This window comes from Lampetra planeri, unplaced genomic scaffold (genome assembly GCF_965212315.1).
Source record: "Lampetra planeri unplaced genomic scaffold, kcLamPlan1.2.h2 scaffold_1660, whole genome shotgun sequence".
In the NCBI taxonomy this organism is placed as follows: domain Eukaryota; kingdom Metazoa; phylum Chordata; class Hyperoartia; order Petromyzontiformes; family Petromyzontidae; genus Lampetra; species Lampetra planeri.
The window spans coordinates 6,724-26,890 of record NW_027614393.1 but is presented as its reverse complement, the minus strand read 5'-3'; the positions used below and the strand labels follow the sequence as shown (position 1 = coordinate 26,890).

Genomic DNA, 20,167 nt, shown 5'->3' with positions numbered 1-20,167 from the left:
CACTCACAACACACTCACCACTCACCGCACACTCACCACTCGCAACACACTCACCACTCGCAACACACTCACCACTCGCAACACACTCACCACTCACAACACACTCACCACTCACAACACACTCACCACTCACAACACACTCACCACGCGCCGCACACTCACCACTCACCGCACACTCACCACTCACAACACACTCACCACGCGCCGCACACTCACCACTCACAACACACTCACCACTCACAACACACTCACCACTCACAACACACTCACCACTCACCGCACACTCACCACTCACAACACACTCACCACGCGCCGCACACTCACCACTCACAACACACTCACCACTCACAACACACTCACCACGCGCCGCACACTCACCACTCACAACACACTCACCACTCACAACACACTCACCACGCGCCGCACACTCACCACTCACAACACACTCACCACTCGCCGCACACTCACCACTCACAACACACTCACCACTCACAACACACTCACCACTCACAACACACTCACCACTCACAACACACTCACCACGCGCCGCACACTCACCACTCACCGCACACTCACCACTCACAACACACTCACCACTCGCCGCACACTCACCACTCACAACACACTCACCACGCGCCGCACACTCACCACTCGCCGCACACTCACCACTCACAACACACTCACCACTCACAACACACTCACCACTCGCCGCACACTCACCACTCACAACACACTCACCACGCGCCGCACACTCACCACTCGCCGCACACTCACCACGCGCCGCACACTCACCACTCACAACACACTCACCACTCACAACACACTCACCACTCACAACACACTCACCACGCGCCGCACACTCACCACTCACAACACACTCACCACTCACAACACACTCACCACTCACAACACACTCACCACTCACAACACACTCACCACTCACAACACACTCACCACTCACAACACACTCACCACTCGCCGCACACTCACCACTCACAACACACTCACCACTCGCCGCACACTCACCACTCACAACACACTCACCACTCACAACACACTCACCACTCACAACACACTCACCACGCGCCGCACACTCACCACTCACAACACACTCACCACTCACAACACACTCACCACTCACAACACACTCACCACGCGCCGCACACTCACCACTCACAACACACTCACCACTCACAACACACTCACCACTCACAACACACTCACCACGCGCCGCACACTCACCACTCACAACACACTCACCACTCACAACACACTCACCACTCACAACACACTCACCACTCACAACACACTCACCACTCACAACACACTCACCACTCACCGCACACTCACCACTCACCGCACACTCACCACTCACAACACACTCACCACTCACAACACACTCACCACTCACCGCACACTCACCACTCACAACACACTCACCACGCGCCGCACACTCACCACTCACAACACACTCACCACTCACCGCACACTCACCACTCACCGCACACTCACCACTCACAACACACTCACCACTCACAACACACTCACCACTCACCGCACACTCACCACTCACAACACACTCACCACTCGCCGCACACTCACCACTCACAACACACTCACCACTCACTGTACACTCACCACTCACTGTACACTCACCACTCACTGTACACTCACCACTCACTGTACACTCACCACGCGCCACGCTGTCTGCACACTCACCACTCACTGTACACTCACCACTCACTGTACACTCACCACTCACTGTACACTCACCACGCGCCACGCTGTCTGCACACTCACCACTCACTGTACACTCACCACTCACTGTACACTCACCACTCACTGTACACTCACCACGCGCCACGCTGTCTGCACACTCACCACTCACTGTACACTCACCACTCACTGTACACTCACCACTCGCCGTACATTCACCACTCACCACACACTCACCCCTCACCACACACTCACCCCTCACCACACACTCACCCCTCACCACACACTCACCCCTCACCACACACTCACCCCTCACCACACACTCACCGCTCACCACACACTCACCCCTCACCACACACTCACCCCTCACCACACACTCACCCCTCACCACACACTCACCCCTCACCACACACTCACCCCTCACCACACACTCACCCCTCACCACACACTCACCCCTCACCACACACTCACCCCTCACCACACACTCACCCCTCACCACACACTCATCGCTCACCACACACTCACCCCTCGCCACACACTCACCCCTCGCCACACACTCACCCCTCACCACACACTCACCCCTCACCACACACTCACCCCTCGCCACACACTCACCCCTCGCCACACACTCACCCCTCGCCACACACTCACCCCTCGCCACACACTCACCCCTCGCCACACACTCACCCCTCGCCACACACTCACCCCTCGCCACACACTCACCCCTCACCACACACTCACCCCTCGCCACACACTCACCGCTCGCCTCACACAGCACGCTTACCGTATACTCACCACACACCACACTCACCGCACTCACCGCATCTGACCACATCACCACATCTGGTCGGCAAGACTGGGTGTGTGGTGGAAGCATAACGGCCGGTGACCATCACCAACAGCATCATGAGCAGTTGCAGCAGCAACAGCATCAGCATCATCAACAGCAGCAGCAGCAGCAGCAGACTCGGCAGCATCAGAAGCAGAACCAGCAGCAGGAGATGCAGCAGCGTCATCAGCAGCAGCGTCTGGATCAGCAGCATCAACATCATCAGCAGCAACAGCTGCATAATCAGCAGCTGCAGCATCATCTGCAGCAGCATCATCAGCAACAAGAGGTGCAGCAGGATTATCAGCAGCAGGAGATGCAGCATCATCACCATCATCAGCAAAACCTGCATCATCAGCAGCATCAGCATCATGAGCAGCATCAGAATCAGCAGCAACAGCATCAGCAACAAGAGATGCAGCAGGATTATCAGCAGCAGGAGATGCAGCATCATCACCATCATCAGCAACACCTGCAGCAGCAGCATCATCAGCAGCCTCAGCAGCAGCAGGATCAGCAGCAGGAGATGCAGCAGCAGCATCATCAGCAACACCTGCAGCAGCAGCATCAGCAGCTGCAGCATCAGCAGGAGCAGCAGCAGGATCAGCAGCAGCATCAACAGGAAATGCAGCAGCAGCATCATCAGCAACACCTGCAGCAGCAGCAGCAGCATCATCAGCAACACCTGCAGCAGCAGCAGCAGCATCATCAGCATCAGCAGCATCAACAGGAGATGCAGCATCAGCAGCTGCAGCAGCATCGGCAGGAGGTGCAGCAGCTGCTGCAGCAGCAGCATGAGAGGCAGCAGCTACTGCAGCAGCAGCAGGATCAGCATCAGCAGAATCATCAGCTCTTGCTTGATCAGCAGCTTCAGCAGCTACTGCAGCACCAGCAGGAGATGCAGCAGCTATTGCAGCAGCATCAGCATCAGCGGGATCATCAGCAGCAACAGCATTGGCTGGCGAGCGGTGTGGCCTTAGCTGTGCTACCATCACCACCAGCACCACCAGCACCATCAGCACCATCAGCACCATCAGCACCATCACCGCAAGTGTCACCACTAGTGTCACCACCGGTGTCACCACCAGTGTCACTACCAGTGTCACCACCGGTGTCACCACCGGTGTCACTACCGGTGTCACCACCAGTGTCACCACCAGTGTCACCACCAGTGTCACCACCGGTGTCACCACCAGTGTCACTACCAGTGTCACCACCAGTGTCACCACCAGTGTCACCACCAGTGTCACTACCAGTGTCACCACCGGTGTCACCACCGGTGTCACCACCGGTGTCACCACCAGTGTCACTACCAGAGCCGGATGCCGGCTCCAGCCGATTGCACGAGTCCCTGGCATTGGAACAACTGGCGCCACCGTGGCGTGCCGCTGTTGATGGTGGCGGTAGTGGCGGTTCATTTGTGGATTTCTCTGAATTCGAGGTGTGTGTGCCTCGCCTGGTGTTGTCGCTGTCAAGTGGCAGCCGTGAAGAGGAGGATGATGAGAGGGAGGAGGTGAGAGAGATTCAAAATGTAGAGGAGAGGGAGGAGGAGGAGGTGAGAGAGATTCAAAATGAAGAGGAGAGGGAGGAGAGAGAGATTCAAAATGTAGAGGAGAGGGAGGAGGTCAGAGAGATTCAAAATGTAGAGGAGAGGGAGGAGGAGGAGGTGAGAGAGATTCAAAATGTAGAGGAGAGGGAGGAGGTGAGAGAGATTCAAAATGAAGAGGAGAGAGAGATTCAAAATGTAGAGGAGAGGGAGGAGGAGGAGGTGAGAGAGATTCAAAATGTAGAGGAGAGGGAGGAGGTGAGAGAGATTCAAAATGAAGAGGAGAGGGAGGAGAGAGAGATTCAAAATGTAGAGGAGAGGGAGGAGGAGGAGGTGAGAGAGATTCAAAATGTAGAGGAGAGGGAGGAGGTCAGAGAGATTCAAAATGTAGAGGAGAGGGAGGAGGAGAGGGAGGAGGAGGCTAGAGAGCTTCAAAATGTAGAGGAGAGGGAGGAGAGGGAGGAGGTCAGAGAGATTCAAAATGTAGAGGAGAGGGAGGAGGAGAGGGAGGTCAGAGAGATTCAAAATGTAGAGGAGAGGGAGGAGCTTGAGGAGGAGAGAGAGATTCAAAATGAAGAGGAGAGGGAGGACATTGAGGAGGGGGAGCTTGAGGAGAGGCAGGAGGAGTGTCGGCCTCGCCTGGTGTTGTCGCTGTTAAGTGGCAGCCGTGACGCGCAGAGGGAGGAGGAGGCTAAGGAGGTTGATAACAAAGAGGAGAGGGGGCAGCAGCAGCAGCAGCAGGAGGAGGAGATTGAGGAAGAGACCGAGAGGGAGAGTGGGGAGGTGGAGGTGGGGCAGGTGCATCGGCTACCAGAGCCGGTGTGGCTGCAGGATAACGCCAGTGCTCGTGGTGGTGGTGGTGGTGGTAGTTGTGGTGATGGCGCTAGCCGTGGTATTGATTACGGCGAAGGTTATGGCTACGGTGGCGCCGATCGCCACTGCGACGGTCGTGGTGGTGGTGATGGCGCTGGCGCCGGTCAACACTGCAGCGCTGATCGTGACGGCAATATCCATGGCGGTGGTGGCGGTGGCGGTGGCCCTCGTCACGGTTACGGCGGTCGTCACGGTTACGGCGGTCGCCACGGTGACGGTCATCACGGCGACGGCGGTCGACACGGCGGCCGTGGTGGCGGTCGCCACGAAGACGACGGTGGTAGCGGTTGCCGCGGCGATGGCGGTGACGGGGGCGACGGTGGTCGCCACGGTGACGGTGGTCGCCACGGTGACGGTGGTCGCCACGGTGACGGCGCCTGGTACGAGCGGCCCTCCTCTCCTCCCCCGCTGATGGAGTACCACGAGTTCCTGTACTACGATCAGCTGCACCGAGGCGTGGTCTGCAACATCATGAACACAGAGGTCAAGGTCTTGCTCCATGAGGAGGGGGGGGGGCGAGGACGCCCGCCGGGGGAGGGGTCCCCCCGCTCTACGAGAGGCCAGGACGGCGAAGTCTGGATGGAGGGAGGCCCCGCATCGCGCCAGGCTAGGTGCGCGCGCGAGAGACGGTTCGGGCGTGTAGGGCAAAAACAACCCCCCCCTACCCCTTCGTTTGTGCCGGACGATGACACTGTGGTGAGCAGTGCCATCGATGTGGGAGGGCCAATTTGTGGAAGTACTAAAAGCGATCCAGAGTCTGAGACTAGGAAAGACACCGGGCAGAGATGATCTCCCAAGCGAAATGCTGACGGAGGGTGGCGTTTGTGCACAGACTGCCCTACATGACATCATAACAACAGTCTGGACCACTGGACGGGTTCCGCAGGACTGGAAGGATGCCCTGGTGGTCGTCCTCTTCAAGAAGGGGGACCGCACAGACTGTAACAACTACAGGGGCATCTCACTCCTCAGTGTGCCGGGAAAGGTCCTGGCAAGGATTATTCAACATCGCCTTGCCAGGCACACTGAGGAGAGGCTTGCAGAGCACCAATGTCTTTCAGGAAAGGGCGGTCCTGCACAGATACCATATTTTACGTCCGTCTGCTACAGCAGAGGTGTAGAGAATTCCAACAATACTTACAACTCTGCTTTATTGACCTGGTCAAAACCTATGATACCATCAGTAGCTCTGGGTTGTTGTTCGTGTTTTCGGAGTCCCTGACTGCTCACAATCATTAAGGATCTTCATAATGGTGAGCAGGCCTGGGTAAAACTACGTAGTTGGGAGTCGGAGTCATTCCCTGTTCACCTTGGGGTGCAACAGGGATGTCCTTTGGCTCCCACATTATTTAACATCTATTTTGACCACGTAGTTCGTGAAAGCCTTCGATGGCTATACCGGAGGAATTTCCATCTGGTACAGATACAATGGGAGGCTGATCGATGCCTGGGTTGTGGTCAAGGGATGGCTCCCTATTGGTCAAACATGTTAAGTATGCCATGATCTGGTCATTGCTGCTCACTCAGAGGAGGAGTTGGAGGCGCTGCTGCTGAACCTGGAGCGTGCCACTAAGAGGTGGGGCCTTACCATCAGCCCCACCAAAACTAAGCACCTGCCTGGGTATTTTGTACCATCGGACACTCCACCCCCACAACTCCCAATTGGTGATAGGGCAGTTGTGGAGAGAGTGGAGAGTTTCCCATACCTGGGCAGTGTGCTTATGACCGGCTCCAGTTTAACAGCAGAGGTCTCACTCCAAATCAGTCGAGCGGCATCTATTCATCGGTTGCGTAACGCTGTGTGGAAGCTACCTGGTCTGTCGCTCCACACGAAGCTTTGAGTCTTCTCGGCCAAGGTCATTCCCTTCTCTACGCTTGCGAAACGTGGACCCCCCTAATGGAACATCTTCGCCGGTTAGAAACATTCAGGCTGGCCTGCCTACGATCCATCCTATGTTTAACCAGGCTGAATTGTGCGAGGAGCTCACAAATCCTTGAAAGTTCTAGACAAAGTCCCTTCGGTGAGCTCCTCCGGCGGGCAAGGCTGCATTGGCTGGGTCATGTAGCCCACATGCCCAGCCACCGCATGCCTAAACAGCTTTTGTTCGGCCGGATCGAGGGGGCTAATCAGGCGTGGCACGGGCTAGAGAAGAGATGGGGTGATGTGGTACAGGAGGATGTGGAGCTGAGTGGACTTGCCGATGACTGGTGCCAGCTGTGTCAAGATCGGCCTCTGTAGAGGAGGCTCGTGAAGGACGCTACTGGGCAGTTGGAGGCAGTCGCCCTCCAACAACAACGGAGGGCGGAGGAGCGACGCTCACAACAACGAGCGGAGCGCCGGGTGGCTAAAGCAAAGCAAGTTGGCACAGTAGGGGGCACAGGTGGTGCATCAGCCAGTCATTTCAGTTGACCCGTGGCTCCTGGGTCTACCCCGTGACCTCCTGCCAGCGGGCGTTCGACACTTCACGTGGCTTCAAGGTGCACTTGGCCTGGCACAAGCGTCGTCGTGACGTCACCGCCACTTAGTGGCGAATGGTGACTGAGTGTGTCTGAGTAAGTGTGTGTGTAAGTGTGTTACTGTTTGTGAGTGTGTGTTTGTGTGTGTGAGTGTGTCACTGTGTGTGAGTGTGTGTTTGTAAGTGTGTCACTGTGAGTGTGTCTGAGTGTGTGTGTGTGTGAGTGTATGTGTGTCACTGTGTGTGAGTGAGTGTGAGTGAGTGAGTGTGACTGAGTGTGACTGTGAGTGCGACTGTAAGTCTGAGAAAGTGTGAGTGTAAGTGTGTCACTGTGTGTGTGTAAGTGTGTCACTGTCTGAGTATGTGTGTGTGTGAGTGTGTCACTGTGTGTGAGTGTAAGTGTGTGTGTGCACTTTGTGTACAGGGCACATGAGGAGGAGTCTGTCGAGAAACGCGACGGTCTGAGCAAGAGGGCACTAGGGACGAGGTGAGAGCCACTCTGTGGGTGGGTGAGGGTGGGTGGGTGTTGGTGGGTGGGTGAGGGTGGGTGTTGGTGGGTGTGTGTGAGTGAGGGTGTGTGTGAGAGTGGGTGGGTGAGTGAGGGTGGGTGGGTGAGGGTGGGTGAGTTAGGGTGGGTGGGTGGGTAAGGGTGGGTGGGTGAGGGTGGGTGTTGGTGGGTGTGTGTGAGAGTGGGTGGGTGAGTGAGGGTGGGTGAGTTAGGGTGGGTGAGTTAGGGTGGCTGGGTGAGGGTGGGTGGGTAAGGGTGGGTGGGTGAGGGTGGGTGTTGGTGGGTGTGTGTTAGGGTGGGTGAGTTAGGGTGGGTGGGTGAGGGTGGGTGGGTAAGGGTGGGTGGGTGAGGGTGGGTGTTGGTGGGTGTGTGTGAGAGTGGGTGGGTGAGGGTGGGTGAGTTAGGGTGGGTGGGTGAGGGTGGGTGGGTGGGTAAGGGTGGGTGGGTGAGGGTGGGTGTTGGTGGGTGTGTGTGAGTGAGGGTGTGTGAGAGTGGGTGGGTGAGTGAGGGTGGGTGAGGGTGGGTGGGTGAGGGTGGGTGGGTGAGGGTGGGTGGGTGAGGGTGGGTGGGTGGGTGAGGGTGGGTGAGTTAGGGTGGGTGGGTGAGGGTGGGTGGGTAAGGGTGGGTGGGTTAGGGTGGGTGGGTTAGGGTGGGTGGGTGAGGGTGGGTGGGTGAGGGTGGGTGGGTGAGGGTGGGTGGGTGAGGGTGGGTGAGGGTGGGTGGGTGAGTGAGGGTGGGTGAGGGTGGGTGAGGGTGGGTGGATGGGTGAGGGTGGATGGGTAAGGGTGGGTGGGTTAGGGTGGGTGGGTTAGGGTGGGTGGGTGAGGGTGGGTGGGTGAGGGTGGGTGGGTGGGTTAGGGTGGGTGGGTGAGGGTGGGAGGGTGAGGGTGGGTGGGTGAGGGTGGGTGGGTTAGGGTGGGTGGGTGAGGGTGGGTGGGTGAGGGTGGGTGGGTGAGGGTGGGTGGGTGAGTGAGGGTGGGTGAGGGTGGGTGAGTTAGGGTGGATGGGTGAGGGTGGGTGGGTAAGGGTGGGTGGGTTAGGGTGGGTGGGTTAGGGTGGGTGAGGGTGGGTGGGTGGGTGGGTTAGGGTGGGTGGGTGAGGGTGGGTGAGGGTGGGTGGGTGAGGGTGGGTGGGTGAGGGTGGGTGGGTTAGGGTGGGTGGGTTAGGGTGGGTGGGTGAGGGTCGGTGGGTTAGGGTGGGTGGGTGAGGGTGGGTGGGTTAGGGTGGGTGGGTGAGGGTGGGTGGGTGAGGGTGGGTGGGTGAGGGTGGGTGGGTGAGGGTGGGTGGGTGAGGGTGGGTGGGTTAGGGTGGGTGGGTGAGGGTTGGTGGGTGAGGGTGGGTGAGGGTGGGTGGGTGAGGGTGGGTGGGTTAGGGTGGGTGGGTTAGGGTTGGTGGGTGAGGGTGGGTGGGTGAGGGTGGGTGTGGATGGGTGGGTTAGGGTGGGTGGGTGAGGGTGGGTGATTGAGGGTGTGGGTGGGTGGTTGAGGGTGTGGGTGGGTGGTTGTGGGTGTGGGTGGGTGTTGGTGGGTGTCGGTGGGTGTTGGTGAGGGTGTCGGTGTGTGTGGGTGGGTGTCGGTGAGTGTGGGTGTGTGTGGGTGAGGGTGGGTGGGTGAGTGAGGGTGGGTGAGGGTGGGTTAGGGTGGGTGGGTTAGGGTGGGTGGGTAAGGGTGGGTGGGTTAGGGTGGGTGGGTGAGGGTGGGTGGGTGAGGGTGAGTGGGTTAGGGTGGGTGGGTGAGGGTGGGTGAGGGTGGGTGGGTGAGGGTGGGTGGGTGAGGGTGGGTGGGTTAGGGTGGGTGGGTGAGGGTGGGTGGGTGAGGGTGGGTGGGTGAGGGTGGGTGAGGGTGGGTGGGTTAGGGTGGGTGGGTGAGGGTGGGTGGGTTAGGGTGGGTGGGTGAGGGTGGGTGAGGGTGGGTGGGTTAGGGTGGGTGGGTGAGGGTGGGTGGGTAAGGGTGGGTGGGTGAGGGTGGGTGGGTGTGGATGGGTGGGTTAGGGTGGGTGGGTGGGTGGTTGAGGGTGTGGGTGGGTGGTTGAGGGTGTGGGTGGGTGGTTGAGGGTGTGGGTGGGTGGTTGAGGGTGTGGGTGGGTGGTTGTGGGTGTGGGTGGGTGTTGGTGGGTGTCGGTGGGTGTTGGTGAGGGTGTCGGTGTGTGTGGGTGGGTGTCGGTGTGTGTGGGTGGGTGTCGGTGTGTGTGGGTGGGTGTTGGTGTGTGTGGGTGGGTGAGGGTGGGTGGGTGTAGGTGGGTGAGGGTGGGTGGGTGTGGGTGGGTGTGGGTGGGTGAGGGTGGGTGTTGGTGGGTGTGTGTGAGTGAGGGTGTGTGTGAGGGTGGGTGTTTGAGTGCGGGTGCGCTGTTTATTTGTGGAGATTCAAAATCGCCACGCGATTCTGAAGGGAAATTTCGCCCGCCGCTATAAATTCCCGCGCGACGATGGTGACGACTATACTCTTAGTTCTTTCGTTAAAGTCACGTAGGTAAAAAATGTAATTAAAATTAATAAAAATAAAACAATAATAAGTATAACCCGTAAAAACAAAGTTTTTCACTATAAATCCTTGATATGCGTTGCGGCCAGAGTCCTCTCGTCCTCTGGCTTGAGATGGCTGCCACCTATGGGTCAGATGATTGCATTGCACCATTAAGCAATTGGTAATTAAACATAATTTTTTTGTCCTAAACTGTAAAATTTTGGGTAAAATTTTACACGAACATTAATTGTCACGCCACAACGAGCCTGCGTGCAAAATGTCAGCTCGATTGGATCACGGGAAGTGGGTTAAAAAAACGACCGAAAGATTTGCACGGTCCTAAGCAAGCAAGCGAACTTAATATAAAGGATTTAAAAACAATGTTTTTAAATCCTTTATATGCGTGGCATCGGGGCGGCTCGAGTCCTCTCGTCCTCTGGCTTGAGATGGCTGCCACCTATGGGTCAGATGATTGTGTGCCAGCATTAACCAATTGGTAAATAAATATTGATATTTTTTTCCCTAAACAGTGTCAAATTTTTGAAAAAAATTTTCACGAAAATTCATTGTCACGCACAACGAGTCTGTGTGCAAAATGTCAGCTCGATTGGATCACGGGAAGTGGGTTAAAAAACGACCGAAAGATTTGCACGGTCCTAAGCAAGCAAGCGAACTTAATATAAAGGATTTAAAAACAATGTTTTTAAATCCTTTATATGCGTGGCATCGGGGCGGCTCGAGTCCTCTCGTCCTCTGGCTTGAAATGGCTGCCACCTATGGGTCAGATGATTGTGTGCCAGCATTAACCAATTGGTAAATAAATATTGATATTTTTTTCCCTAAACAGTGTCAAATTTTTGAAAAAAATTTTCACGAAAATTCATTGTCACGCACAACGAGTCTGCGTGCAAAATGTCAGCTCGATTGGATCACGGGAAGTGGGTTAAAAAAACGACCGAAAGGTTTGCACGGTCCTAAGCAAGCAAGCGAACTTAATATAAAGGATTTAAAAACAAAACATAAAATAATTCTCACGACGTTTCAGACGCTGTCGCCTCGACAGCCCTGTTCTTCACCTGAGGACGGCTGCTGCTTGCGTTGTGGCCGAAACGTCGTGAGAATTATTTTGTTTTATTTTTATTACTTTATTACTTCCCTTCACGACGTTTCGGAGGCAACACAAGCTTCCGTCTTCAAGCTTCAAATCTAGAAATGATGGTGACTACGTTTGACGAGAAGCCACGTGGCTGAGCTGCTATCATTTGTGAGGATCCAGGAGCTCTCTTCTGTCAAAAAGAGCAGCTCTACACAGCCACAGTGGATGCCTTAGCAGGTAAAATAAAACAATTAAAAGTTTAATCTTGATTTAAAGCTTAGCGACTGCTAGGAATCCTTACTCTTTGGTTCTTTCGGTAAAGTCACGTCGGTAGGAAATAAAACAAACCACGACGTTTCGGGCGCAACGCAAGCGTCCGTCATCAGGTGTGGGAGAGCGTGGCCTGCCGGTGAGGCAGACTGTTTTAAAAAGGTTTGAAATGGGTGTGGCCCAAGGGTCATAAAGAAGTGGCCGGGGCTAGTGATGTTAACGTGAGAAATTAGCGTGCAACTGGGCACGGAAGTGGCTATGTTAATGTGAGAGATTTAAAGTCGCTTGAATAGCTATGCTTTGTACGATAGGTTAACCCTCTGCTCTGTGTATGCTGTGCGCGCTGTAGGCTGTTGGAGATTCTGAACCCGAGCCCTATGAACCACGAAAAGCACGACTTCCAACTCCAGGTGACGCAGCACAGACAGGAGACACTCACCACTCGCTGTGTTTGGATCCAGCAGTGCGTTTCCCGACTTGTAGACACAGCATTGGGGAACACTGGGACACACGCAGCGCCGAGACGCTCACATCTGGCTGTGTTTGAAACCAGCAGCGTGTTTCCCATCTCGTAGACGCAGCATTGGGGAACACTGGGACACACGCAGCACTGAGACGCTCACCACTCGCTGTGTTTGGATCCAGCAGTGTGTTTCCCAACTTGTAGACGCAGCATTGGGGAACACTGGGACACACGCAGCGCCGAGACGCTCACCACTCGCTGTGTTTGGATCCAGCAGTGTGTTTCCCAACTTGTAGACGCAGCATTGGGGAACACTTGGACACACGCAGCGCCGAGACGCTCACATCTGGCTGTGTTTGAAACCAGCAGTGTGTTTCCCATCTCGTAGACGCAGCATTGGGGAACACTGGGACACACGCAGCACTGAGACGCTCACCACTCGCTGTGTTTGAATCCAGCAGTGCGTTTCCCAACTTGTAGACGCAGCATTGGGGAACACTGGGACACACGCAGCGCCGAGACGCTCACCACTCGCTGTGTTTGAATCCAGCAGTGTGTTTCCCATCTCGTAGGCGCAGCTTTGGGGAACACTTGGACACACGCAGCGCCGAGACACTCACCACTCGCTGTGTTTGAATCCAGCAGTGTGTTTCCCAACTTGTAGACGCAGCATTGGGGAACACTCGGACACACGCAGCGCCGAGATGCTCACCACTCGCTGGGTACGGGTAGGGTAGGGGTACGGGTAGGGTACGGGTAGGGTACGGGTACGGGTAGGGTACGGGTAGGGTATGGGTAGGGTACGGGTAAGGTACGGGTAGGGGTACGGGTAGGGTACGGGTAGGGGTACGGGTAGGGGTACGGGTAGGGTACGGGTAGGGTACAGGTAGGGTACGGGTAGGGGTACGGGTACGGGTAGGGTACGGGTAGGGTACGGGTAGGGTACGGGTAGGGTAGGGTACGGGTAGGGTACGGGTACCCGTTTGCGACCCTGGTGCGGCCGGGTACGGGTAAGGAATCAAAACCCGTTAGCGACCTCTGGCGGTTACCGACCACAACAACTCCCCCCCCCCTCACCCACCCGCCCCCCTTCGTAGGCGTGACAGCACTTGCCCCTCACCCCCCCCGCACACACACACACAGACAGTCATCTGTGTGTGTGTGTGTGGGGGGGGGGGGTTGGTTGGTGTGTACCTTTGTCTGCAGGTGAGGTCGTGGAGCCGGGCTGCATGGCCGCCCTGGGACGGGGTCGTCGCCCACTCGACTCGCCCCTTCACCGCCTACCGCTCGCTGGACGCCGTGCCCTTCCCCGGCGAGGTCAAGAAGGTCAGGCACGCTCGTAGCCCCCGTCGTGGGGGTCGGTTGCGCCGTGGGGGTCGTCACGGGGTCGTCAAGGGGTCGTCACGGGGTCTGTCGTCAAGGGGTCGTCAAGGGGTCGTGATCGAACCCACGACCTCCTGTAGACCAGGCGAGGTGGTTAACATCTCACCACCATGGTGATGAGAGAGAGAGACACACACTCCAAATATACAGCAGCAGGCATCAAGGTCGGGATCGAACCCACGTCCTCCTGTATTCCAGGCGAGGTAGTTAACATCTCACCACCATGGTGATGAGAGAGAGAGAGACGCACACTCCAAATATACAGCAGCAGCCATCAGGGTTGGGATCGAACCCACAACCTCCTGTATTCCAGGCGAGGTAGTTAACATCTCACCACCATGGTGATGAGAGAGAGAGAGACGCACACTCCAAATATACAGCAGCAGGCATCAGGGTCGGGATCGAACCCATGACCTCCTGTATACCAGGCGAGGTAGTTAACATCTCACCACCATGGTGATGAGAGAGAGAGAGACGCACACTCCAAATATACAGCAGCAGGCATCAGGGTCGGGATCGAACCCACGACCTCCTGTATACCAGGCGAGGTGGTTAACATCTCACCACCATGGCTAGATGAGAGAGAGACGCAGACTCCAAATATACAGCAGCAGGCATCAGGGTCAGGATCGAACCCACGACCTCCTGTATACCAGGCGAGGTGGTTAACATCTCACCACCATGGTGATGAGAGAGAGACGCAGACTCCAAATATACAGCAGCAGGCATCAGGGTCGGGATCGAACCCACGACCTCCTGTATACCAGGCGAGGTAGTTAACATCTCCTAGCCACCGTGATGATGATGAGAGAGACACGCAAACTCCAAATATAACAGCAGCCATCAGGGTTGGGATCGAACCCACGACCTCCTGTATACCTATACCAAGCGAGGTAGTTAACATCTCCTAGCCACCGTGATGATGATGAGAGAGAGAGAGACACGCAAACTCCAAATATAACAGCAGGCGTCAGGGTCGGGATCGAACCCACGACCTCCTGTATACCAGGCGAGGTAGTTCGTGTGGCTCTTGTCGCCGTGGCAACCGCGTGCTCCGAGGCCCGCGTCGCCGCGGCAACCGCGTGCTCCGAGGCCCGCGTCTCCGTGGTAACCGCGCGGCCCATCCCTCTGCCGCCGCAGGCCCTGCTGAGGTCCGGCTTCGTGCAGCCCGATTCGCTGGCCGCCCGCTGCTGGGCTCCCGTGTTGGCAGGCGCCGACGTGGTCGCCGTGACGACCGCGGGCACCGTCGCCGTGGCGACGAGCGCGGAGCCGGGCGGCGTGTGCCACCGGCTCCCCACCGGGGCGGCCCTCGCCTACTTGCCGCCGCTCCTCGCGTGGCTCTGCAACCCCGGGGCCTACCAAGGGTTGCCCTTTGGCAACGGGGTGAGTGGGGCGAGAGGTTTGTGGGGGTGTGAGGGGTGAGGGGGGGGCGGTGAGGGGAGTGGGGGCGGTGAGGGGGGCGGGGTGAGAGGTGGGTGAGTGGGTGAGTGGGTGAGTGGGGTGAGAATTTTGTGGGGGGGGGGGGGTGAGGGAGGGGAGTGGGGGGCGGGGTGAGAGGGTGAGTGGGTGAGAGGGTGAGGGGTGGGTGAGTGGGTGAGTGGGTGAGGGGTGGGTGAGTGGGTGAGAGGGTGAGGGGTGAGTGAGTGGGTGAGTGGGTGAGAGGGTGAGAGGGTGAGGTGTGGGTGAGAGGTGGGTGAGGGGGTGAGAGGTGGGTGAGGGGGTGAGAGGTGGGTGAGTGGGTGAGAGGTGGGCGAGTGGGTGAGAGGTGGGTGAGAGGTGGGTGAGTGGGTGAGAGGTGGGTGAGTGGGTGAGAGGGTGAGAGGGTGAGGGGTGGGTGAGAGGTGGGTGAGGGGGTGAGAGGTGGGTGAGTGGGTGAGGGATGGGTGAGTGGGTGAGAGGTGGGTGAGTGGGTGAGAGGGTGAGGGGTGGGTGAGAGGGTGAGGGGTGGGTGAGAGGGTGAGGGGTGGGTGAGAGGGTGAGGGGTGGGTGAGAGGGTGAGGGGTGGGTGAGTGGGTGAGTGGTGGGTGAGTGGGTGGGTGGGTGAGTGGGTGGGTGGGTGAGTGGGTGAGAGGTGGGTGAGTGGGTGAGAGGTGGGTGAGTGGGTGAGAGGTGGGTGAAGGGGTGAGAGGTGGGTGAAGGGGTGAGAGGTGGGTGAGTGGGTGAGAGGTGGGTGAGTGGGTGAGAGGGTGAGCGGTGGGTGAGAGGTGGGTGAGTGGCCACGGTCATTCCCTCCCTTCTCTACGCTTGCGAAACGTGGACCCCCCCCTAATGGAGCATCTTCGCCGGTTGGAAACGTTTAGGCTGGCCTGCCTACGATCCATCCTGGGTTTAACCAGGCTGGATTGTGTGAGGAGCTCACAAATCCTTGAAAGATCTGGGCAAAGTTCCATCGGTGAGCTCCTCCGGCAGGCAAGGCTGCGTTGGCTGGGTCATGTAGCCCGCATGCCCAGCCACCGCATGCCTAAACAGCTTTTGTTCGGCCGGATCGAGGGGGGCTAAACGGGCGCGGCACGGGCTAGAGAAGAGATGGAGTGACGTGGTACAGGAGGCACGGGCTAGAGAAGAGATGGAGTGATGTGGTACAGGAGGCACGGGCTAGAGAAGAGATGGAGTGACGTGGTACAGGAGGACGTGGAGCTGAGTGGACTTGCCGATGACTGGTACCAGCGGTGTCAAGATCGGCCTCAGTGGAGGAGGCTCGTGAAGGACGCTACTGGGCAGTTGGAGGCAGTCGCCCTCCAACAACAATGGAGGGCGGAGGAGCGACGCTCACAACAACGAGCGGAGCGCCGGGTGGCTAAAGCACAGCAAGTTGGCACAGTAGGGGGCACAGGTGGTGCATCAGCCAGTCATCTCGGTCATATCAGTCAGTCGACCCGTGGCACCTGCTGGGTCTGCCCCGTGACCTGCCAGCGGGCGTTCGACACTTCACGTGGCCTCAGGGTGCACATGGCCTGGCACAAGCGTCGTGGTGACGTCACCGCTACTTAGTGGCGAATGGCGGTTGTTGTATCTGTGTCTATCTCTGCGTGGGTGTGTATCTCTCTGCGTGTATCTCTGCGTATCTCTGTATCTACGTGTCTCTGTGTGTGTCTCTGTGTGCGTGTATCTCTACGAGTCTCTGTGTATCTCTGTGTGTATCTCTCTGTATCTCTGTGTGTCTCTGTGTGTGTCTGCGTAGCCGCTGCTGCTGGTGCTGTGTGCGGGCTGGCGCTGCTGCCTCGGGCTCCACCACCTGCTGGTCTCTGTGCGTGTCTCTGTGCGTGTCTCTGTGCGTGTCTCTGTGTGTGTCTCTGTGTGTATCTGTGTGTATCTCTGTGTGTATCTGTGTGTCTCTGTGTGTGTCTGTGTAGCCGCTGCTGCTGGTGCTGTGTGCGGGCTGGCGCTGCTGCCTCGGGCTCCACCACCTGCTGGTCTCTGTGCGTGTCTCTGTGTGTGTCTCTGTGTGTATCTGTGTGTGTATCTGTGTGTATCTGTGTGTATCTGTGTATCTGTGTGTCTCTGTGTGTATCTGTGTGTGTCTGTGTGTCTCTGTGTGTATCTGTGTGTGTCTGTGTAGCCGCTGCTGCTGGTGCTGTGTGCGGGCTGGCGCTGCTGCCTCGGGGTCCACCACCTGCTGGTCTCTGTGCGTGTCTCTGTGCGTGTCTCTGTGTGTGTCTCTGTGTGTATCTGTGTGTGTATCTGTGTGTCTCTGTGTGTGTCTCTGTGTGTATCTGTGTGTGTATCTGTGTGTATCTGTGTGTGTATCTCTGTGCGTGTCTCTGTGCGTGTCTCTGTGTGTGTCTCTGTGTGTATCTGTGTGTGTCTGTGTGTCTCTGTGTGTATCTGTGTGTGTCTGTGTAGCCGCTGCTGCTGGTGCTGTGTGCGGGCTGGCGCTGCTGCCTCGGGCTCCACCACCTGCTGGTCTCTGTGCGTGTCTCTGTGTGTGTCTCTGTGTGTGTCTCTGTGTGTGTCTCTGTGTGTGTCTCTGTGTGTATCTGTGTATCTGTGTGTCTCTGTGTGTATCTGTGTGTGTCTGTGTAGCCGCTGCTGCTGGTGCTGTGTGCGGGCTGGCGCTGCTGCCTCGGGGTCCACCACCTGCTGGTCTCTGTGCGTGTCTCTGTGTGTGTCTCTGTGTGTATCTGTGTGTGTCTGTGTGTGTATCTGTGTGTCTCTGTGTGTGTCTGTGTAGCCGCTGCTGCTGGTGCTGTGTGCGGGCTGGCGCTGCTGCCTCGGGCTCCACCACCTGCTGGTCTCTGTGCGTGTCTCTGTGCGTGTCTCTGTGCGTGTCTCTGTGTGTATCTGTGTGTGTATCTGTGTGTATCTGTGTGTCTCTGTGTGTGTCTGTGTAGCCGCTGCTGCTGGTGCTGTGTGCGGGCTGGCGCTGCTGCCTCGGGCTCCACCACCTGCTGGTCTCTGTGCGTGTCTCTGTGCGTGTCTCTGTGTGTGTCTCTGTGTGTATCTGTGTGTATCTCTGTGTGTATCTGTGTGTCTCTGTGTGTGTCTGTGTAGCCGCTACTGCTGGTGCTGTGTGCGGGCTGGCGCTGCTGCCTCGGGCTCCACCACCTGCTGGTCTCTGTGCGTGTCTCTGTGTGTGTCTCTGTGTGTGTCTCTGTGCGTGTCTCTGTGTGTGTCTTTGTGTGTATCTGTGTGTATCTCTGTGTGTATCTGTGTGTCTCTGTGTGTGTCTGTGTAGCCGCTGCTGCTGGTGCTGTGTGCGGGCTGGCGCTGCTGCCTCGGGCTCCACCACCTGCTGGTCTCTGTGCGTGTCTCTGTGTGTGTCTCTGTGCGTGTCTCTGTGCGTGTCTCTGTGTGTATCTGTGTGTGTCTCTGTGTGTCTCTGTGTGTGTCTGTGTAGCCGCTGCTGCTGGTGTTGTGTGCGGGCTGGCGCTGCTGCCTCGGGGTCCACCACCTGCTGGTCTCTGTGCGTGTCTCTGTGTGTCTCTGTGTGTCTCTGTGTGTGTCTGTGTAGCCGCTGCTGCTGGTGCTGTGTGCGGGCTGGCGCTGCTGCCTCGGGGTCCACCACCTGCTGGTCTCGCTCCTCGCCGAGCTGGGCGGCCTGCGCTGCGCACTACTCTGTGCCACCAACTCCTGCCCTGACGCCGCACTCCTCGCCGGAGGTGGAACCCCTACAGAATCCTATAGACTACCCTATAGAACCCTATAGACCCCTATAGACCCCTATAGACTACCCTATAGAACCCTATAGACCTGCGCTGCGCACTACTCTGTGCCACCAACTCCTGCCCTGACGCGGCACTCCTCGCCGGAGGTGGGACCCCTACAGAATCCTATAGACTACCCTATAGACCCCTATAGAACCCTATAGATCCCTATAGAACCCTATAGACCTGCGCTGCGCACTACTCTGTTCCGCCAACTCCTGCCCTGACGCGGCACTCCTCACAGGAGGTGGCACCCCTACAGAATCCTATAGACTACCCTATAGACTACCCTATAGAACCCTATAGACCCCTATAGACCCCTACAGACCCCTACAGACCCCTACACACCCCTACATACCCCTATAGACCCCTACATACCCCTACAGACCCCTATAGACCCCTATAGAACCCTATAGACCCCTACACACCCCTATAGAACCCTATAGACCCCTACACACCCCTATAGACCCCTACAGACCCCTACACACCCCTACATACCCCTATAGACCCCTACACAGCCCTACAGACCCCTATAGACCCCTATAGACCCCTACACACCCCTATAGACCCCTACAGACCCCTACACACCCCTATAGACCCCTATAGACCCCTACACACCCCAATAGACCCCTATAGACCCCTACACACCCCTATAGACCCCTACAGATCCCTACACACCCCTACATACCCCTATAGACCCCTACACACCCCAATAGACCCCTATAGACCCCTACACACCCCTATAGACCCCTATAGACCCCTACACACCCCTACAGACCCCTATAGACCCCTATAGACCCCTACACACCCCTATAGACCCCTACAGACCCCTACACACCCCTACATACCCCTATAGACCCCTACACACCCCAATAGACCCCTATAGACCCCTACACACCCCAATAGACCCCTATAGACCCCTACAGTCTCCTACAGAACCCTATAGACCCCTATAGAACCCTATAGACCCCTACACACCCCTACAGGAGGGATCTCAGATCACTACCCAGGGAAGCTGTATATTGTTGTGTGAGTGTTGTGGTGGTGGTGTTGGTGGTGGTGTTGGTGGTGGTGTTGGTGGTGGTGTTGGTGGTGGTGGCCACCACCGGTTGTTGGGTGTATAGGCATGATGATGATGCTTGTGGTGGTTGTGTTGGTGGTGGTGGTTGTTGTGGTTGTTGTGGTTGTTGTGGTGGTTGTGGTTGTTAGTGGAGGTGGTGGTGGCCACACCGGTTGTTGTGTGGTGTATAGACATGACGATGGTTGTGGTGGTGGTTGTTGTGGTGGTTGTTGTGGTGGTGTTGGTGGTGGTGGCCACCACCGGTTGTTGGGTGTATAGGCATGATGATGATGCTTGTGGTGGTTGTGTTGGTGGTGGTGGTTGTTGTGGTTGTTGTGGTTGTTGTGGTGGTTGTGGTTGT

At 57.2% G+C, this 20,167-nt stretch overlaps 1 protein-coding gene across 1 annotated transcript; it reads left to right on the top strand.

The window, feature by feature from the left end:
• Nucleotides 1-4,371: 4,371 nt before the first annotated feature.
• Nucleotides 4,372-18,748, top strand: LOC144739695 (uncharacterized; the record flags this gene model as incomplete). The annotated part of the gene is made up of 6 exons (XM_078622616.1): nt 4,372-5,575; nt 7,845-7,907; nt 12,106-12,166; nt 13,426-13,545; nt 14,743-14,985; nt 18,554-18,748. Coding segments are annotated over 6 exons (1,886 nt in total), but the record flags the coding sequence as incomplete, so codon positions are not given.
• Nucleotides 18,749-20,167: the final 1,419 nt, after the last annotated feature.